The 19,083-nt window shown below is 44.8% G+C and overlaps 1 protein-coding gene across 1 annotated transcript; it reads left to right on the top strand.

Annotated features, from left to right (window-relative positions):
- The first annotated feature begins 608 nt into the window (after window positions 1-608).
- On the top strand, window positions 609-18,182 carry LOC124655642. The gene is made up of 2 exons (XM_047194505.1): window positions 609-2,428; window positions 16,193-18,182. The coding sequence occupies exons 1-2, from the start codon at window positions 609-611 to the stop codon at window positions 17,910-17,912; spliced, it is 3,540 nt and encodes a 1,179-aa protein (XP_047050461.1). The 3' UTR covers window positions 17,913-18,182.
- The last annotated feature ends 901 nt before the right edge of the window (window positions 18,183-19,083 follow it).

The following is a 19,083-nucleotide window of genomic DNA, read 5'->3' as shown; positions in this document are numbered from 1 at the left end:
GTATAATCGAATTATCAGCAGTTGGCAGGTTTATCACACGTACCAAAAGCACCATCGCACCATTCTAACGGAGGGCAACGGACCATTATATGCACCGATGTCCTTGCTTGCGGGACACACTTTTCTTGAAGGAAACAAAAGTGAAACTTGATAAAAAAAATCGAAATATAAGAGGGCATGGTAGAGGGTGAGAGATCGTTTGTTGGACTGTATACATGCATGGTAGTGATCTATACGTTTCTTCAGGAAAGGAATAAATGACGTATCCTTGTGCAGAAGTGTCCCTACACCGGATTGTCACCCTTCAAGTAAGGCACCATCTGCAGCCTTGGACAAAGTCAAGTAAAGAATGGTATTTAGAGAAAGGAAAAAGTAAAGTAAAGAGAATGTTATTTAGAGAAAGGAAAAAGGTAAAGTAAAGAATGACTTGGCTGCATAGGTTTACGTGCTTCGCAGCCTGGGTACTATTTAAACAACAGATGCTTCATTTTGCCATATGCTAGGCTAGGGGCTGCCATCCCATTCACTTACATTTCATTCAATTCACTTGTATTTCTGAACAAGGACAACAACCACAACAACAAGGTGAGGATAGAGAGAGGAGAGCCATGGCGGAGCTAGCGACGGGTGCCGTCAGCACGCTGCTGGGTGTGATCGGCAACGAGGCGCTCAGGCTGGGGCGCGTCCGGGTGGACGTGCAGTTCATCAAGGAGGAGATGGAGAGCATAAGCAGCTTCCTGGCGAACCTGGCCAGCGCCGGCCGCGAGCACGACGAGCAGGTCCGCACCTGGATGAACCAGGCCCGGATCCTCGCCAACGACTGCAACACCTGCATCGATCTCTACCTCTACCGGGGGGACCCCAGCCTCAACCTCCCCTCGGAGGGCCTCTGCCGCTACCTCAGTTGGGCTCCCTGGCTGCTGCGCAAGCTGTACGCGCAGCACCGCGCCGCCGGCCAGCTCAGCGTGCTCAAGGAACGGGCGCGGGATATCGGCGACCGCCGGCTGAGGTACGGCGTGGAGGTCAAAACTCCCGATCGGCCTTCTTCTTCCACACAGCCACTATTGGAAATGACCACGGCAGACAATGAAGAAGAAGAAGAAGAAGAAGACGACGACCACGACGACCAACACAAGGGGGGCACTTTGTCCATGACCCATATGAGTATGGATGATGAAACCTACCTTAAGGAGAAGCTACACCAGTGGATCGGACCGGTGGTGCGGGATGCCACGCGCTCAATACCATCCGTCGTCATTCTAGTACCCGATACCAAGGATGCCAAGGATGCCGACACTCTCATGAGCCATGCCAGGGATGTGGCGAACACACATCTCAAGCAGGCCATCAAGGGATCGGCAGGCGAGCACCATCACGATAAGGTTCTTCCCAAGAACCAAATCGAGTGGAACATCGTCATCGTCGACGTCCCCAAGGTGCACTATGATTACTATGGACCGCTAGATGAATGGGACATTCTGTACTACATCTGGCATCAGCTCAAGCAGTCCCAGCAGCAGCAGCGAGAAGGCACAACTCCTCCTACTACCAATCGAATGTACAAACGGAATTTGTTCCGGGAAAAACTTGGGATACTTGAAGAAATATTTAATCAAAGGTGTATGGAGATTGACCCCAAGTTTGAAGAAATCACCAGAAGTATTCGCAGCCAAGTGGGATCCAAGAAGGATGTTGATTTTAATGAGAAAACAATCCCCGAGAAATCCTTAGACCAACTCCTCATGCGGCTCCTCATCGCCCAATCAACTACTGCCACACCAAGTAAAGAAGACCAAAAGAAATTCGCAGCCTCATACCAGAAGATCATAGAGGAAACTGCCAAGAAGCTTAAAGCAAAAATACATGGCAGCTCAGATCAGCAGATACATGGCGTCTCAGATAAGCAGGTGCCCGATTATGAAGACATCCTACAGGAGGTGTTCCCGGAGCCAACCACCGCGGCCGCTACCAATGGCCATACAAATACAATTAGTACTACTAGCACACCCGTCGAGGGACAAATAATTGAAATTATAGAAGGGGTTAAAGAAATGCTACGTGACTTGAAGAAGCTAGACAACTACTCTGGCGGAGTGAGCAGTGAACCTGCAGCCCAAGGCTCGGAAGCTGATTTTGGAAAATCCACAGAGGAGAAGATTTCTCACGATAAAACAGAGGAGAAGATACTAGAAATCAAGTACAAGATTTTAGCTCAGCTGATGATAAGAGGAATCGTGGACAAGATTCATGAACAATTAGGAGGTAATACTAAAAGGATCCTGATCATCCTCAAAACCGATGATAACAAGCATGTAGCAGTATGGGAAGAGACCATGAAGATTCTATGCCGGCTGGGGTGCAACACCATCGCTGGTGCTATGATTGTGGCCACAAAAACAACTCAGCATCAGAATAAGGAAGATTTTTGGTCGCTGCCAGCTTTGCCAACACCCTCACGGCTCGGTGGTTCGGTAGGATGGCGTCCTCGTCGCGTGTCTCGTCCTGGCGCGTGACTTACGCCGTCCGCCCGATTCCCGGCGATCGCCGGAATTTCCCCTTCCTCGATGGAGTCCTTGTGGCTCACCATGCCCGGGCGCGCCTCCTCCTTCTCGATTCCAAGGAAATCATCGTCGATTCGAGGGCGCTCGGTGCGAATGAGATAATCCAGCTCGGCGGCGCGATCGCTTTTCCCCGGCACGACGCTCGCAGCCCGTCCCGGCCGTTGCCGCCGGAGTCGCTCGTCGGCAGGGGAGATGCGGCTCCGCAGACGCGGGGATCGGATCCGACGCCTTTTCCAGCCTCTATTGAGGAGCTCATCATGCCGCGTCCCCGGGCTCTTCATCAACAGTTCGCGGTGGCGCAGCCGTCGCGTCCAAGGGAGGACCACCTCATCGATCCAGGGCGGTGGAAGGATTGGCTCGTCCCGCGTTCGCCGGCGGCGGGAATTCTCGGTGGGCCGCCATGGTCACAGGAACCAGAGATAGCCCAGTCGCTGGACTTGGTCTGTGGCCCAAAAGCCCCCTCGGCCATGGCGACGCGAGATCCGAGCACGTGTCCTGATCCTACGACCTCTGTTTCTCGCAACAATGGTGGTCGCCGCCAGGTAGGGACAGGTAACCCTACGCCTCTTATACCCATCCCCAACGCCGCCGCCGGATCAGATCTCGACTCCCTCCTCGCCCATTTCTGGTCACAAGCTAGGGTTCCTCCTTCCACCCCGTCCCCCACTACCGAATCCTACTGTTGGTGGAGTGGGAAAGTAGCCGGCGATCCTCGGTCCTTTGCTCAAGTGGCGGCTTCTCCCCCGCGTGTCATGGGTGATGGCGGCGGCGGGCGTTTCGGCCCGGGCAGGGGAAGCCGAAACCAGCCTGCAGCTCGTGGGCGCGGCCGGCATGTCTGGCAGAGGGAGGATGTTCCTCAGACTTCCTCCAACAACACCAGGGGCTCCGGCTCGCTGCAATCGGATGACCGATGGGAGAGGGCAGCGAGGGAGTCGGAACAGCGCCGGCAGGAAGCTATTTCCTCAGCCCCCTCTGGTAAGACCATGCTTGCTCAAGGGCCTGGTCCCAATCGTCCCATGGTTGCCGCTGATCCCCCTCCCTGCCTCCATTGCAACATTTCTGGTCATTATACTGCTCGTTGCCCTACCATTCGTTGTGACCGGTGCAAAAAATTGGGCCATGTTGCTCAGATTTGTCAAACTATTCTACCCTGGGAGTGTGTCCCATCAATGTGTGGGTTTCAGGCTCATGGGCGTGGTTTCTTCTACATGCCGGACCATAGTTCTGCAAAGCAGAGCAAAGAGAGAGCCAGTAGTGTAGTGATTACTGTGTTGGAGGGGGATGTGACTCATAGAGAGCTTGAGAAGGAGTTCAATGTGGCTTTTGGTGATAGTTGGAGATGCACTGCAAGATCCCTGGGCCCTAACCAGTACATTATGAGGTTCCCTACTGCTGTGGAGGTTGAGCGTGCTGTCTATTATGGGGCTAAGATGCATCTCAAGACTGTGGATGCGACTGTGAGGTTATCTACCTGGACAGCCTCAATTGGGGCAAAAGCTGTCCTACAGAAGGCCTGGGTCAAAGTGAGCAACATTCCCCTTGATAAAAGATGTGATGCCAATGTTTTCTATGCTGGTGGGTTGGTTGGTGTCTCTCTGGAGTTGGATCCTTCGACCCTGCACAAGCCTGAGTATGTCCGAGTTCTTATTGGCTGTCGTGATGTGGAGATGATCCCTGCTTCTGCGGAAGGCTGTCTTGGAGATAACTTCTATGACTTCTTCTATGAGATTGACAAAATTGTTGTGGGAGGCCCTCCTAAAACTCAATCTTCTGTGGCGGTGGGTGGCCACTCGGGAGCTCCTTCCCCTAAAAGAGCTAGATATGATCAAAATAGCAACCTCCATGAGGAAAGTTCTGAAGAACAAAACCTTGGCAGCCAGTCTGATACAGTTGGGCACACCAGGAAAAATGATGATGTCGTGGTGCCTGATGCCAATACCGAGTCCGACTCACAGGAAGATGATGAGGCTGGTAGCTCTGAGTTGCTCATTGAGTCTATGACTAGAGAGCATGAGGCGAAGATGGCAGCTTCTCAAGTTGCTCCCCCGGCAGTTTCTCAGGCAATTACTTCAAATAAGTGGCTGATTCCCTGTCCTATTCTCCAAGAAAACAAGACGCTGTCTCCTACGGAGGTTCCACTGCAAAATCTGCTTCTTCCTTATACTCAAAACCTGCCTGCTGGTTCCTGGCCTCCTCTGCCCACCATTACCGAGATGGCAGAAAATTCTTCATCGCCACCTGCTGGTTCTCCGGCGTACATTGTGCAGTCTCCGGACTCGGCATCTATGGAGGAGGACAAAACTATACCTGAAGACACCAGGTGCAGCACCAGGCTTGCGGACAACGTCAACATGGACATTATGGAGAAAGTGTCCGAGGCTGCAAGAAAAAGGGATCTTGAAGGTATGTCGACTCACTAATCCCTGCCTGTCCAGAATTCCTTTGCTGTCCTCTCCAATGATGAGCTAGTGTTGCGTGCGCACAAATTGGGTGTTCATATTGCTGATAACAATTTCTCCTCGGTTGATATGCTTAGAGATTTGGAAAATGCTAGAAGTGACTTGGCTAATAAAAATGTTAATAAATCCTCACATGCTAATACCCTTTTCATTGAGGATAACACAGGCGAAAAAACTCCTTTATCTATGGACTGGGCAGATAATTCTGACAACGAAAACGCTTTTGTTATTGTTGAAAGTAGAAAAAAAAGATCTGCGAGGAAGAAACCTGTTGTAGTTTGCTCTAGGCCTAATACTCGAAGTAGATCCAATGTTGAGACTATCTCTGACAACAAATCTGCCCAGAATCCTGGCAGGGTTGTCAGAGCAAAAAACAAACCATCTCGTTTTAAATGAAAGGTGCCTTTTGGAATTGTAGAAGTGTGGGAAAAAAAGGTATTGTGGCCTGCATCAAAGATATGATGCATGATTATTCCTTTGATTTCATTGGTATCCAGGAAACCATGAAAAAAGAGTATAAGATGAGTTTCTTCCGAAAGCTGGACCCCAGCAATAACTATTTCTGGAAGTGGATTCCTTCTGTGGGTAAATCGGGTGGTATCCTTTGTGGCGTTAAAACTGATTCCCTGGATGTGAGTGCGGTTAAGCTTGGTCGTTTCATGCTTCAATTTGTGCTTTGGGATAAAACGAAAAAATGTAATTGGGCCTTGATGGTGGTTTATGGTGCTCCACATGAGGAGGATAAACCTGATTTCCTTACTGAAATGTCCTCTTTTTGCCATGGTCTCCTTATGCCTTACATTGTAGGGGGTGACTTTAATATTTTAAGACATAGTGGAGAGAAGAACACTGATACGTCTCCGACGTATCGATAATTTCTTATGTTCCATGCCACATTGTTGATGTTATCTACATGTTTTATGCACACTTTATGTCATATTCGTGCATTTTCTGGAACTAACCTATTAACAAGATGCCGAAGTGCCGATTCTTCGTTTTCTCGTTGTTTTTGGTTTCAGAAATCCTAGTAAGGAAATATTCTCGAAATTGGACGAAATCAACGCCCGGGGGCCTATTTTTCCACGAAGCTTCCAGAAGTCCGAAGACGAGACGAAGAGGGGCCACGGGGTGGCCAAACCCTAGGGCGGCGCGGCCCCACCCCTGGCCGCGCCGGCCTATGGTGTGGGTCCCCCGTGCCGCCTCTCGACTTGCCCTTTCGCCTACTTAAAGCCTCCGTGATGAAACCCCCAGTACCGAGAGCCACGATACGGAAAACCTTCCAGAGACGCCGCCGCCGCCGATCCCATCTCGGGGGATCCAGGAGATCGCCTCCGGCACCCTGCCGGAGAGGGGAATCATCTCCCGGAGGACTCTACGCCGCCATGGTCGCCTCCGGTGTGATGTGTGAGTAGTCTACCCCTGGACTATGGGTCCATAGCAGTAGCTAGATGGTTGTCTTCTCCCCATTGTGCTATCATTGTCGGATCTTGTGAGCTGCCTATCATGATCAAGATCATCTATCTGTAATTCTATATGTTGCGTTTGTTGGGATCCGATGAATAGAGAATACTTGTTATGTTGATTATCAAAGTTATACCTATGTGTTATTTATGATCTTGCATGCTCTCCGTTACTAGTAGATGCTCTGGCCAAGTAGATGCTTTTAACTCCAAGAGGGAGTACTTATGCTCGATAGTGGGTTCATGCCTGCATTGACACCAGGACGAGTGACGAAAAGTTCTAAGGTTGTGTTGTGCTTGTTGCCACTAGGGATAAAACATTAGTGCTATGTTCAAGGATGTAGTCACTAGTTACATTACGCACCATACTTAATGCAATTGTCCGTTGCTTTGCAACTTAATACTGGAGGGGTTCGGATGATAACCTCGAAGGTGGACTTTTTAGGCATAGATGCAGCTGGATGGCGGTCTATGTACTTTGTCGTAATGCCCAATTAAATCTCACTATACTCATCATGATATGTATGTGCATTGTCATGCTCTCTTTATTTGTCAATTGCCCAACTCGTAATTTGTTCACCCAACATGCTCGTTCGTCTTATGGGAGAGACACCTCTAGTGAACTGTGAACCCCGGTCCAATTCTCTTTACTGAAATACAATCTACTGCAATACTTGTTCTACTGTTTTCTGCAAACAATCATCTTCCACACAATACGGTTAATCCTTTGTTACAGCAAGCCGGTGAGATTGACAACCTCACTGTTTCGTTGGGGCAAAGTACTTTGGTTGTGTTGTGCAGGTTCCACGTTGGCACCGGAATCCCTGGTGTTGCGCCGCACTACATCTCGCCGCCATCAACCTTCAACGTGCTTCTTGGCTCCTCCTGGTTCGATAAACCTTGGTTTCTTTCTGAGGGAAAACTTGCTGCTGTGCGCATCATACCTTCCTCTTGGGGTTGCCCAACGAACGTGTGAAATACACGCCATCAAGCTCTTTTTCTGGCGCCGTTGCCGGGGAGATCAAGACACGCTGCAAGGGGAGTCTCCACTTCTCAATCTCTTTACTTTGTTTTTGTCTTGCTTTATTTTATTTACTACTTTGTTTGCTGCATTATATTAAAACACAAAAAAAATTAGTTGCTAGCTTTACTTTATTTACTGTCTTGTTTGCTATATTAAAAACACAAAAAATTAGTTACTTGTTTTACTTTACTTAATATCATGCATGTTTTTATTTCACTAGTTAAGCATAATGGAAAACAACAAAAATATGAGAGATCTTTATGAACTTTATCTTGAATTAGGACATGATGTGTTTGAAGAGAGAATTAAAAAACCCATGGAACTTTATATGCATGCTAATGGGAATGTTATTACTATGGATGCTTTGAACACCATTGTTGCTAATGCTATGGAAAATTCTAAGCTTGGGGAAGCTAGCTCTGATGAGCATGATCTTTTTAGTCCCCCAAGCATTGAGGAGAAAATTTTCTTTTATGATTACAATATGCCTCCTATATATAATGATAGCTACTTTGTTGAATTTGCTCCCACTACTACTAATAAAATTGATTATGCCTATGTGGAGAGTAATAATTTTATGCATGAGACTCATGATAAGAATGCTTTATGTTATATTGTTGAGTTTGCTCATGTTGCTACTGAAAGTTATTATGAGAGAGGAAAGTATGGTTGTAGAAGTTTTCATGTTACTAAAACACCTCTCTATGTGCTGAAATTTTTGAAGCTACACTTGTTTTATCTTCCTATGCTTGTTACTTTGCTCTTCATGAACTTGTTTATTTACAAGATTCCTATGCATAGGAAGCATGTTAGACTTAAATGTGTTTTGAATTTGCCTCTTGATGCTCTCTTTTGCTTCAAATACTATTTCTTGCGAGTGCATCATTAAAACTGCTGAGCCCATCTTAATGGCTATAAAGAAAGAACTTCTTGGGAGATAACCCATGTGTTATTTTGCTACAGTACTTTGTTTTATATTTGAGTCTTGGAAGTTGTTTACTACTGTAGCAACCTCTCCTTATCTTAGTTTTATGTTTTGTTGTGCCAAGTAAAGTCTTTGATAGAAAAGTAAGTACTAGATTTGGATTACTGCACAGTTCCAGATTTCTTTGCTGTCACGAATCTGGGTCCACCTCCCTGTAGGTAACTCAGAAAATTATGCCAATTTACGTGCATGATCCTCAGATATGTATGCAACTTTCATTCAATTTGAGCATTTTCATTTGAGCAAGTCTGGTGCCATTTTAAAATTCGTCAATACGAACTGTTCTGTTTTGACAGATTCTGCCTTTTATTTCGCATTGCCTCTTTCGCTATGTTGGATGAATTTCTTTGATCCACTAATGTCCAGTAGCATTATGCAATGTCCAGAAGTGTTAAGAATGATTGTGTCACCTCTGAATATGTCAATTTATATTGTGCACTAACCCTCTAATGAGTTGTTTCGAGTTTGGTGTGGAGGAAGTTTTCAAGGATCAAGAGAGGAGTATGATGCAACATGATCAAGGAGAGTGAAAGCTCTAAGCTTGGGGATGCACCCGGTGGTTCACCCCTGCATATATCAAGAAGACTCAAGCGTCTAAGCTTGGGGATGCCCAAGGCATCCCCTTCTTCATCGACAACATTATCGGGTTCCTCCCCGAAACTATATTTTTATTCCATCACATCTTATGTGCTTTTTCTTGGAGCGTCGGTTTGTTTTTGTTTTTGTTTTGTTTGAATAAAATGGATCCTAGCATTCACTTTATGGGAGAGATACACGCTCCGCTGTAGCATATGGACAAGTATGTCCTTGGTTTCTACTCATAGTATTCATGGCGAAGTTTCTTCTTCGTTAAATTGTTATATGGTTGGAATTGGAAAATGATACATGTAGTAATTGCTATAAATGTCTTGGGTAATGTGATACTTGGCAATTGTTGTGCTCATGTTTAAGCTCTTGCATCATATGCTTTGCACCCATTAATGAAGAAATACATAGAGCATGCTAAAATTTGGTTTGCATATTTGGTTTCTCTAAAGTCTAGATAATTTCTAGTATTGAGTTTGAACAACAAGGAAGACGGTGTAGAGTCTTATAATGTTTTCAATATGTCTTTTATGTGAGTTTTGCTGCACCGGTTCATCCTTGTGTTTGTTTCAAATAAGCCTTGCTAGCCTAAACCTTGTATCGAGAGGGAATACTTCTCATGCATCCAAAATACTTGAGCCAACCACTATGCCATTTGTGTCCACCATACCTACCTATACTACATGGTATTTTCCGCCATTCCAAAGTAAATTGCTTGAGTGCTACCTTTAAAATTCCATCATTCACCTTTGCAATATATAGCTCATGGGACAAATAGCTTAAAAACTATTGTGGTATTGAATATGTAATTATGCACTTTATCTCTTATTAAGTTGCTTGTTGTGCGATAACCATGTTTACTGGGGAACGCCATCAACTCGTTGTTAAATTTCATGTGAGTTGCTATGCATGTTCGTCTTGTCTGAAGTAAGGGCGATCTACACTGAGTTGAATGGTTTGAGCATGCATATTGTGAGAGAAGAACATTGGGCCGCTAACTAAAGCCATGATTCATGGTGGAAGTTTCAGTTTTGGACAAACATCCTCAAATCTCTAATGAGAAAAGAATTAATTGTTGTTGAATGCTTAAGCATTAAAAGAGGAGTCCATTATCTGTTGTCTATGTTGTCCCGGTATGGATGTCTAAGTTGAGAATAATCAAAAGCGAGAAATCCAAATGCGAGCTTTCTCCTTAGACCTTTGTACAGGCGGCATAGAGGTACCCCTTTGTGAAACTTGGTTAAAGCATATGTATTGCGGTGATAATCCAGGTAGTCCAAGCTAATTAGGACAAGGTGCGGGCACTATTGGTACACTATGCATGAGGCTTGCAACTTATAAGATATAATTTACATGATGCATATGCTTTATTACTACCGTTGACAAAATTGTTTCATGTTTTCAAAATCAAAGCTCTAGCACAAATATAGCAATCGATGCTTTTCCTCTGTGAGGACCATTCTTTTACTTTCAATGTTGAGTCAGTTCACCTATTTCTCTCCACCTCAAGAAGCAAACACTTGTGTGAACTGTGCATTGATTCCTACATACTTGCTTATTGCACTTATTATATTACTCTATGTTGACAATATCCATGAGATATACATGTTACAAGTTGAAAGCAACCGCTGAAACTTAATCTTCTTTTGTGTTGCTTCAATACCTTTACTTTGAATTATTGCTTTATGAGTTAACTCTTATGCAAGACTTATTGATGCTTGTCTTGAAGTGCTATTCATGAAAAGTCTTTGCTATATGATTCACTTGTTTACTCATGTCATACATATTGTTTTGATCGCTGCATTCACTACATATGCTTTACAAATAGTATGATCAAGATTATGATGGCATGTCACTCCGAAATTATCCGTGTTATCGTTTTACCTGCTCGGGACGAGCGAGAACTAAGCTTGGGGATGCTGATACGTCTCCGACGTATCGATAATTTCTTGTGTTCCATGCCACATTATTGATGTTATCTACATGTTTTATGCACACTTTATGTCATATTCGTGCATTTTCTGGAACTAACCTATTAACAAGATGCCGAAGTGCCAGTTGCTGTTTTCTGCTGTTTTTGGTTTCAGAAATCCTAGTAAGGAAATATTCTCGAAATTGGACGAAATCAACGCCCAGGGGCCTATTTTTCCACGAAGCTTCCAGAAGTCCGAAGACGAGACGAAGAGGGGCCACGGGGTGGCCAAACCCTAGGGCGGCGCGGCCCCACCCCTGGCCGCGCTGGCCTATGGTGTGGGTCCCCCGTGCCGCCTCTCGACTTGCCCTTTCGCCTACTTAAAGCCTCCGTGACGAAACCCCCGATGCGAGAGCCACGATACGGAAAACCTTCCGGAGACGCCGCCGCCGCCGATCCCATCTCGGGGGATCCAGGAGATCGCCTCCGGCACCCTGCCGGAGAGGGGAATCATCTCCCGGAGGACTCTACGCCGCCATGGTCGCCTCCGGTGTGATGTGTGAGTAGTCTACCCCTGGACTATGGGTCCATAGCAGTAGCTAGATGGTTGTCTTCTCCCCATTGTGCTATCATTGTCGGATCTTGTGAGCTGCCTATCATGATCAAGATCATCTATCTGTAATTCTATATGTTGCGTTTGTTGGGATCCGATGAATAGAGAATACTTGTTATGTTGATTATCAAAGTTATACCTATGTGTTATTTATGATCTTGCATGCTCTCCGTTACTAGTAGATGCTCTGGCCAAGTAGATGCTTTTAACTCCAAGAGGGAGTACTTATGCTCGATAGTGGGTTCATGCCCGCATTGACACCAGGACGAGTGACGAGAAAGTTCTAAGGTTGTGTTGTGCTTGTTGCCACTAGGGATAAAACATTAGTGCTATGTTCAAGGATGTAGTCACTAGTTACATTACGCACCATACTTAATGCAATTGTCCGTTGCTTTGCAACTTAATACCGGAGGGGTTCGGATGATAACTCTGAAGGTGGACTTTTTAGGCATAGATGCAGCTGGATGGCGGTCTATGTACTTTGTCGTAATGCCCAATTAAATCTCACTATACTCATCATGATATGTATGTGCATTGTCATGCTCTCTTTATTTGTCAATTGCCCAACCGTAATTTGTTCACCCAACATGTTGTTCGTCTTATGGGAGAGACACCTCTAGTGAACTGTGGACCCCGGTCCAATTCTCTTTACTTGAAATACAATCTACTCGCAATACTTGTTCTACTTGTTTTCTGCAAACAATCATCTTCCACACAATACGGTTAATCCTTTGTTACAGCAAGCCGGTGAGATTGACAACCTCACTCGTTTCGTTGGGGCAAAGTACTTTGTTTGTGTTGTGCAGGTTCCACGTTGGCGCCGGAATCCCTGGTGTTGCGCCGCACTACATCTCGCCGCCATCAACCTTCAACGTGCTTCTTGGCTCCTCCTGGTTCGATAAACCTTGGTTTCTTTCTGAGGGAAAACTTACTGCTGTGCGCATCATACCTTCCTCTTGGGGTTGCCCAACGAACGTGTGAAATACACGCCATCAAACACTAATTTCGTAGTCAACCACTCCTCAGATCTTTTCAACTCTGTTATCCATACCCTTGGTTTGCGTGAAATTTACATGCATGGAGGGAAGTTTACATGGTCTAACAAACAAGCGTCGCCTACCTTGGAGAAGCTCGATAGAGTTCTCATGTCCCCTGATTGGGAGGACCTTTTCCCTTTGGTTTCGGTTAGGAAGCTGGTTAGAGAGCTCTCTGATCATAATGCTCTCTTGCTTGACTCGGGCTCTATCCCAATTGGCAATGTCAAGAGTAGAGAATTTCGTTTTGATACGACTTGGTTCAAAAAGGATGATTTCCTTCCTTTAGTAACTGAGATTTGGAGGAAAAAAGTGTACAGCAGTGATCCTATCGACGTCATCAACATAAAACTGAAACGTTTTAAGAAATTCTTCAAAGGCTGGGGCTCAAATATTTATGGCCATGCCAAGAAAAGAAAATTGGAACTTAAAGAGGAATTAGCAAATCTTGAGGCTCTTGAAGAAAACTCTGATTTACCTCCTTCTCTTTGTATTCGGAAAACCATTATTTCTGTTGAACTCATGGAGTTATATGCTAATGAAGAGCTCTTGTGGTATCAAAAATCTCATGAGAAGTGGCTCCTTGAGGGAGACTCGAATACGAGTTATTTCCATCGTGTGGCTAATGGCCGCAAGAGGAAAAATACCATGCTCTCTCTAAAAGATAATGACATTGTGATTGAAGGGACAGATAAATTGTTAGAGCATGCTACAACTTACTATAAAAGTTTATTTGGTCCGGCACCTGGCAATATCTTTAAGTTCAATCATGATATGTGGGAATCACATGAGAAAATTAATGATGTGGACAATGAAATCCTTAGCAAACCTTTTACTATGGAAGAGGTTAAGGATGCTCTTTTCTCTATGAAAAAGAATAAAGCCCCGGGTCCCGATAATATTCCTATTGAGTTTTACCAACATTGTTGGGACATTGTTAAAGGTGACATCATGAATTTATTTTATGCCTTCCATGAGGGTTCCTTGGATGTTCAAAGGCTTAACTATGGTATCATTACCCTCCTTCCTAAAATTTCGGATGCCGAGAAGATAACTCAATATAGGCCTATATGTCTTCTCAGATGCATTTACAAGTTGCTTACCAAAGTTCTTACTATCAGGGTGGAGCCTTTTTTGCAAAAAATCATTAGTACCCATCAAAATGCTTTCATAAAAAACCGTAATATTGTTGACGGTATTATGTCCCTTCATGAATTGATGCACCATACACACATTAAGAAACATGTGGGGATCATCCTCAAACTTGATTTCGAGAAAGCTTTCGATAAAGTGAATTGGGAGTTTCTCCTTGATTGTCAAAAAGCCATGGGCTTTGGTGATTTCTGGTGCAATAGGGTCAAGCAAATCCTCCATAATGGTACTATTTCGGTGAAGATTAATAATGTGCTGGGTCCCTATTTTCAAAGTGCAAAAGGGGTCCGACAAGGCGATCCCCTCTCCCCCTTCCTTTTTAATTCTGCGGTTCAATGCTTAACAAAAATGGTTTTGGAGGCCCAAGCTAATGGCTTGTTGACTGGTCTGGCTCCTGACCTGATTGATAAAGGGGTGGCGATAATGCAATACGCTGATGATACGGTCATTTGTATTTCCCATGATCTGGAGAAAGCTTTAAACCTCAAACTCCTCCTTTACATCTTTGAACTAATGTCAGGCCTGAAAATAAACTTCCAAAAAAGCGAGTTGTTCCTCATTGGAGGTGATAATACCATTGCTGATCATTACTCGTCTATGTTTGGTTGTCAAATTGGTACTTTGCCTATGAAATATTTAGGGGTTCCTGTTTCATTCCGCAATCTTAAAAATTCTGATCTCGTTTTTATTGATGAAAAATTTGTCAAGAAGCTGGATGCTTGGAAAAGCGCTTCCTCTTCTGGGGGCAGATTGGTCGTTGGTGAATGCTTGCCTCTCAAGTCTCCCTTCTTATATCATGTCACTCTTCCTTTTGAACAAAACGTTCATTGAAAAGCTTGATAAACATAGAAGACGCTTCCTATGGCATGGTAAAAAAGAAAAAAAGGGTTACTATATGGTAAAGTGGTCTAGAGTGTGCCGCTCTAAAAACAAAGGTGGCCTTGGGGTCAAAGACCTCCGTAAGCAAAACATTAGCCTTCTTTGCAAGTGGTGGTGGAAACTTGAAACGCAAGATGGCTTGTGGCAAACCATTGTTAAAGCAAAATATTTGAGAAGGAAAACAATAACGAATGTAACACCTAAATTTAACGATTCTCCATGTTGGAAGGCGTTAATAAAAGTAAAAGATACCTATCTGGCGGGAAGGAAAATTTCCTTAGGTCAAGGCAACATTTGTAGGCTTTGGAAAGATACCTACATGGATGATGTTCCTCTTTGTGACCTTTACCCTGTTCTTTTTGACCTTTGTCAAATGCAAGACTGTACTGTCCAACAGTGTGTTGACAGTAATTATGTCATCCCTTTTCGGCGAAGGCTTCATGGAAGCTTGCTTGAAACCTGGAACCGCATTACCTCCAAGCTAGAGAATCTTCCCTTGTCTAGCACCTCTGATAGAATCTCATGGAAACTAAATAGAAATGGCATCTTCTCGACTAAATCAGTTTACAAGTTCTTGGAATTACCTCTTGCCGGTTCTCATAACAAATGGATTTGGAGAACAAAAATACCTCTGAAAATAAAGATTTTCATGTGGCAACTTTGTAGAAACGCCTTGCCTACCAGAGAGAATTTGAGGAAAAGGAATTGGATGGGTTCCCCTTTATGTTCTTTTTGCAATCAGGTTGAGACTTGTGATCATCTGTTTTTTGCTTGCAATACATCCAAAGTGGTCTGGGGGGTCTTGGGATCGACAATGGGGGCTAGTTGTGCTCCACCTAATTTTTGGCAAGCGATGGCTTGGTTCCATAGATTCAATCCTGGTTTTGAGAGATTTTTTATGACTCTAATTGCGGCCACTTGCTGGGCCATTTGGACAGTAAGGAATAAAGTAACCTTTGATGATCATGTGTTGAGATCTCCCAGCGAAATCACTTTCTCCTCTATTGCTTTGTTGATCTACTGGGCAGGGTTACTGAAGGCCGAGGACAAAAACCGTCTGACGATGGGCGCCCAGAAGATGATGACAGCAGCCTCGTCCATCTATGCTTCGCGCCCCAGCTCCGCCGCTCCAGGACAGCTGCTGATGATTACTGAAGCCTGATCTTGCGCTTGATGGAGTCGCGCCCTGCTTTTGGCTGTTGGTTTGGTTCTGTTCCAGAGTTGTAGTGGTCGTTTCTGATATCCCTAGTTTCTGTAGTTTTTGGATCTTGTCCTTCCATGTGGAGGTTTATGTGTTGTCGCCTGAAAAACCCCTAGTTTGTTGTTTGTGGTATCAGGTTTTTGTCCCATGGCAGGTATTCGATGTCGAATACTTGCAGCCTGATACTGCACCAACTCGCTTCCCGTTTCATCCTACTCCCCTTTCTTCATTGTAAATAAGTGACTTTGTAAGACCTGTTATTTCCGTTATTGCAATGGAAAGGGGTGGAAGCCCGGTTGGAAAAAAAAAGAATAAGGAAGATTTTTGCTACCCTCGGTTGGAGGTTCTAGAATATCCTCTTGTTGGGCGCTACCTCGACACCATTCTCGAGAGCACAAAAGAGCCCCTGCGTGAAGAAGACAGCCGCCAGATTCTTCTTCGGAGCATCTTGTACGAGTGTGAGCCAGACGAGTTCTCCATGAAGCTCTTCGCTCACACATTCCACGCTAAACCAAAGCGGAGCAATGAAGAGCTGCGTAAGTTACTCAACAACTTGCGTGCCACGCAAAGTTCATCGCCCGACATTGCTGCGAAGATGTTCAACTTCTCCTACAAGGATCTACCTAAAGGGTACAGGTCCTGCTTGTTGTACCTTGCTATCTTCCCTGCTGAAACAGAGGTCAGGGTGTCAACCTTGGTAGGGCGATGGGTTGCAGAAGGGCTGATAACCACGACAGATTGGAGTTGGTCCAGTTCAGTGAAAGAAGCCTTGAAATGCTTTGTGGCGCTAATTAACCAGGGCCTTCTTTCTCCTGCTGCCATCGGTGCTACTGGAAATGTCAAGAGCTGCCGTGTGAATCAACCAGTTCATGGATTCATTGACAAGATTGCAAGGAAACAGCGCATTCTGGAGAAACGCCTGTCAAGTCGCTGGGCTCGTCACTTCTCTATTTTCAGCGATGTGCGTCTCCGCAGTTCCCAGAAAGTGGAGGATTTCTTGAAAAACATACCCAAGTCATCTCAGTTCTCCAAGATCAAGGTGCTAGATCTGGAACAATGTAATTGTTTCAAGGGGAACCGGCGGTACCTGAGGGACATATGCAGTAAGATACTAATGCTCAAGTATCTAAGCCTAAGGAGCACGGATGCGAACCACCTACCCAAAGCAATCAACAATCTTCATGAGCTGGAGGTACTAGATATCCGGGAGACTGAGATTCCTATGCATGCAACAAGAAAGATCCTGCTTCGGAAGCTGAAGCGTGTGTTGGGCGGTTCAAGGCATACCCAATTTTCCAGCATCCATATCCCTGAGAAGATCGACAAAATGGAGGGTATGGAGGTACTGTCCAATGTGGAGCCGCGGAACCATCGTGATCTGGACCACATTGCAGGTCGGTTTACGCTGAAGAAGCTTGGCGTGGTTATCAGAAAGGAGAGTCACCTCGGGGCATTGCTTGTAGCTACCAAGGACCTGAAAAGGAGCCTCCGATCTCTGACAATTACTCTCAACATGCTCACTCCCCCAACTGATCAATGGTTCAAGGATAAAAGCACAACGGAGTGGGACCCAAAGGATAGTCATCTTGTGAGCCTAAGTATCATGGGAAGCACACAAAAGAAGGAGCTTCTTACATGGTTTTCCACGATGGCCATCAAAGTTGCCAAGGTAACCATAAGTGGCAGTTTCAGGCAGGATGATATGAATACCCTTGCTGTGTTTCCCAGCCTAAGTTGTGTCAGGCTTCGGCGCATTCATGACCAGACCAGCCACGAGCTAGTCTTTGTGGCGGGATTCAAGAGTCTCTCCACCTTTATCGTTGAGGACACCAACATAGCTAAAATTAAATTCGAAGACCGAGATGCTAGTAAGCGTATGAAGATGGTGGGACTGAAGGAGATTGATCAGGATGGTGTAGCCGTCCCTAATAAGGTGGAACAAGACATCAACAAGAATGGAGACCAATCAGCAGGAGGGACGGACAGCGCCGCCATGGCAAGATGCCCGTCCTTATGGAAGGCTAAGAGCTGGCTCTGGAGGAACTGACAGCCATCCCTTCACTTCATGGTCAATTCCTCCTCCCTCCTACCCATGGTTTGGTTCCACTCGTGTGTGCTAATAATTGTGTGTTTGTGTCTGCTCTGCTACTCTACAGATTGATAGTTGTGTGTGTGTATGTGTGTCCAGTTACTATGTATAATAAGTGCCACGGTCGCTTGTAGCCTTGTACGCACATTTGTTTTATCAATATGGATTGCCGTGTGCTACGTATATGCATCTTGTGCTTTGGCCACTAAGCCAATTGTGCGGAGAGAGATGGATGAAATGTACTGGTGCTTTATAGCCGTTGGATCTCCTCTTCCGAGCCAACTGAGCCGTCCTTGAACTGATGCTTGAGAGACATGAATGATGTCATCTCGATCTAGTGTCTCTTATGAGTGTTAACCTGGTGCCAAGATCCTATAAGCAATGTAAGGTCTAATCTACATAATGAGTCCAGTGTCGTTGTAAGCTTCCCAGTATCTTCCATGTTCAAAAGTAATCAAACAACAAGTAGAAACGTAGAATAATGATATAGGACAAAATGTTTTGTGTAAATGCATAGCCGGCATAATCGGAGGAGCATAAGGATCCAGACCCTCAGCTTTAATGAAGCCATACAACTGATGGCAACGACTCCAGCCGACATATATATGGCCACTGAATTGGACAGAGCAAACTCAATCCAGCAACAGTTCAAATATCTGTTCTATTCTATTATATACTAAAAGTAATATATTCGCAAAAAATATATATACTAAAAGTAATATACAATGTCTAACAGAGCCACCACGGTAATCTCCATACTAATTACTTAAAACAATTAGATATATAACTAATGGACGAGATTGAAATATTAAAAAGTAACATAGATACCAATAAATAGTGTGATTCATGTCTTAGATATATAATTGTTAGTGTATGAGATTAAAATATCTAAAAGTTATGTACATATACAAATAAATAGTCTGATTCATGTCCTACATCCTACACCCGACCAGATCACGCAATAGCATGAAAATATACAAACTATGGTGTGCTAGGGCAGTAGAGATCCAAACCGTGTGTGCTGTAAAAAATAATCCAAACCGTGACGTGCTAGCTAAGACTAGCCTAAGACTAGCAATCCGTGTATTCCAAATTAAAAAGTCACACTAAAATTAAGGACTCTACGTCT

This window comes from Lolium rigidum, chromosome 5 (assembly GCF_022539505.1).
Source record: "Lolium rigidum isolate FL_2022 chromosome 5, APGP_CSIRO_Lrig_0.1, whole genome shotgun sequence".
NCBI classification, from domain to species: domain Eukaryota; kingdom Viridiplantae; phylum Streptophyta; class Magnoliopsida; order Poales; family Poaceae; genus Lolium; species Lolium rigidum.
This window is presented reverse-complemented; position numbering and strand designations above follow the sequence as displayed.

Excerpts from the sequence above, each read along its gene's own strand:
- LOC124655642 (XM_047194505.1), top strand. The coding sequence starts at position 609 with ATGGCGGAGCTAGCGACGGGTGCCGTCAGCACGCTGCTGGGTGTGATC. Across the intron at positions 2,429-16,192 it reads CAGAATAAGGAAGATTTTTG|CTACCCTCGGTTGGAGGTTC; the intron begins GTCGCTGCCAGC and ends GGAAGATTTTTG.